The 2,673-nt window shown below is 38.2% G+C and overlaps 1 protein-coding gene across 1 annotated transcript; it reads right to left on the bottom strand.

Moving 5' to 3' along the window:
* Positions 1-304: 304 nt before the first annotated feature.
* LOC107494210 (uncharacterized) lies at positions 305-1,392 on the bottom strand. The gene is made up of 2 exons (XM_016115266.1): positions 887-1,392; positions 305-647 (listed from the first exon to the last, which is right to left on the bottom strand). The coding sequence occupies exons 1-2, from the start codon at positions 1,390-1,392 to the stop codon at positions 305-307; spliced, it is 849 nt and encodes a 282-aa protein (XP_015970752.1).
* Positions 1,393-2,673: the final 1,281 nt, after the last annotated feature.

Genomic DNA, 2,673 nt, shown 5'->3' on the forward strand with positions numbered 1-2,673 from the left:
CAAATTAAGGCGATTATTATCGTGTCCCTCTGTCCCCCTCATCATCCTCTGATTCGGTATCATTGAATTGAATCTCCTCTTCTTGTTCTTCGTCATTTTCAGAATCCTCTTCATCTTCAAATTCTGGTTCTTCATCCTCTTCCAAAGTTACTGCCTTTCCTTTTCCTTTTTTTGAAGCCTTAGATCCATTTGGTCCTCCCTTTGTACCACGTCTTACAGTTGCAGGTTCTTTTCTTTTTCTATTTTGTTGTCTTCTAGTATTTGTCATAGGCTCATGTCCTCCCATTGCTTCAAAAACAAGGTTTCAACTCAAAGTGTTGTTATCTTGATGAACCAAATCAGCATCATCATCCACATTATTATCATCTTGAAAGGTGGCAGTCCCAATTTCTTCCACTAACCACTCATTACACTCATCAATATCATTGAGTGCAATAGGGTCAACTTCATCTTTAAGGATGTACCTCTCGATGAGTTGTTGGTTATACTTTATGAAGACCAAACTCTCCATCCTTTCATGATCAAGCCTATTTATTTTCTTAGTATGAATATGCTCGAATATACTCCAATTGCGCTCACATCCAGAAGTACTACAAGTCAAGCTCAAGATCTTGATAGCAAGGTCTCGCATGTTTGGAGCTTCATGCCTATATGTTCGCCACCAAAATGCTATAAAATTAAAATAAATTTGTCTAAGCCTTTAATTGAACTAAATTTATAAAGCTTTGTTAAATTTATAACAATCTTACCGGGTGAAATCTTTTTCCTTTGAGATTTTGCAAAATCTGATCCAAAAAGTCCATAGCCGGCCTTGTATAGTGCTTGCTTCTCCAATATCTTCTATTGCACAGCTTGACTTGGCACCAATCTAGTGATGCACTCAAACCACCCCTTTGTAACTTCTAAATCCAGCTCAATCCAAGGGTTGTCATAAAATAACTCGGGATTCAGAAAATGACCGGCTGCATGCAACGGACGATGAAGTAGGTAATTCCATCTGTTGTCAATAATTTTAAAAACATCATTGTACTTGCTCTCATCATTAAGAAATGTTTTTATGATGAATTTCTTTGCCTTCTCCATTACTTCATAAATATATCCCATTGGTGGCTTCTTCTCCCCATTAACAAGTCTAAGCACCCGAACAAGAGGGCCCAAGATCTTAAGGGTGTACTTGACATGATTCCAAAAAGAGGGCATGAGAACAATCTTTGTTGCCTTCCTCCCCTTTGCCTCCTTTGACAACTTATTCTTTGCCCATTCATCCGAGGTGAACATTCTTCTCATATTTTCTTTCTCCTCATAAAGCCTTTCCAAAGAGAAAAATGAAGTAGCAAATTGGGTGACTGCATGCCTTACCAACTCCTTGCCATTTGTGAAGTGTCTCAACATAGCTAATGTGCTAGAGTGACTATAAGTGAAGCTAATCAACGAAATGGCCATTTTTACGATTTTTTTTAATTAATGGCAACTTTCCAATATCCTCAAGCACCAAATTCAAATAGTGGGCAACACAAGGAGTACAAAACAAATTTGGTCTTTTCTCCATCAGCAACTTACCGGCAAGAACATAATTACTCCCATTATCAGTTACAACTTGAACAACGTTGTGCTCACCAATTTTCTCCACAACATCATCAAGAAGCTCAAATACTTTCTCACCAGTCTTTACATAATCAAAAGCATCAATAGACTTCAAAAATATTGTCCCAGCTGGAGAGTTTACAAGAAAATTAATAATGCTCCTTTGCCTTTTATCCGTCCAAGCATCTGACATAATAAAGCAACCATACTTTTTTCATTGTTCTTTATGACCCTTCAACAATCCTTTGGTGTATTCCAACTCCTTATTAAGCAGCGGAACCCTTAGAGCATGATAACTGGGAGCAGGTAAATTGGGACCAAAGCTTCCAACAGCCCACAATATTTCTTGAAAACTCTTCAACTTTACTGGGTTCAATGGAATCCCAGCTTGGTAGAACCACCGTGCTATGTATCGATGAACTCTATGAATTGCTTCATTATTACATACTTTCTTCATGTTCTGCTACCTCAATTTCTCTCTTTTGTTTCTTGCAATGGCAGTTTTAGGTCTTCTAACTAACAAGTCCATTGGACCTCTTATGCTAGTTGCACCCCCTCTAGCACTACTTGCACCTCCTCTAGCTGCTACCATTGGAGCTAGATTATGAGGTTCATCAATCCCTTGAGCATCTTCCTCCAATAATCTGAATCCCAAACTCTCTAAGTCAAGTTCTCTAGCATTGACACTTTGTTCTTCGGTGCTTCTCGGTATGGCACTTTGTCTTTCTCAATTTTTTCTGATTGTAATACTCTCATAATTCAGCAATAACATCTTTTGGAACCATTTTACATCCAGCAACATTTTCAGGCTTGATCATTAAGTGCTCTTTTGCCTGTGTGATGCCTCCTTTCATAATTTTTCCACAAAAATTACATACAGTGTCATTGGTATTTCCTTTTTCTACCGTACTAATATATTTTCAGCTTGGGTCAACTCTATTAGAACGGACAGGAGTTGTAGGACCAACAGGAGTAGCACCAACAATAGGACCAACAGTGGAAGGGGTAGGAGCATTAGAATTAAGGGCTTGTCTAGAAGTGGACATAGTGAACTGAATGGGAAAAAAATGAAAGAAGAGAAGTTTAACA

The sequence above is a fragment of the Arachis duranensis genome, chromosome 6, assembly GCF_000817695.3.
Source record: "Arachis duranensis cultivar V14167 chromosome 6, aradu.V14167.gnm2.J7QH, whole genome shotgun sequence".
Lineage (NCBI taxonomy): Eukaryota > Viridiplantae > Streptophyta > Magnoliopsida > Fabales > Fabaceae > Arachis > Arachis duranensis.

Excerpts from the sequence above, each read along its gene's own strand:
- LOC107494210 (XM_016115266.1), bottom strand. The coding sequence starts at position 1,392 with ATGTTGAGACACTTCACAAATGGCAAGGAGTTGGTAAGGCATGCAGTC. Across the intron at positions 648-886 it reads TTAGAAGTTACAAAGGGGTG|GCATGAAGCTCCAAACATGC; the intron begins GTTTGAGTGCAT and ends GCGAACATATAG.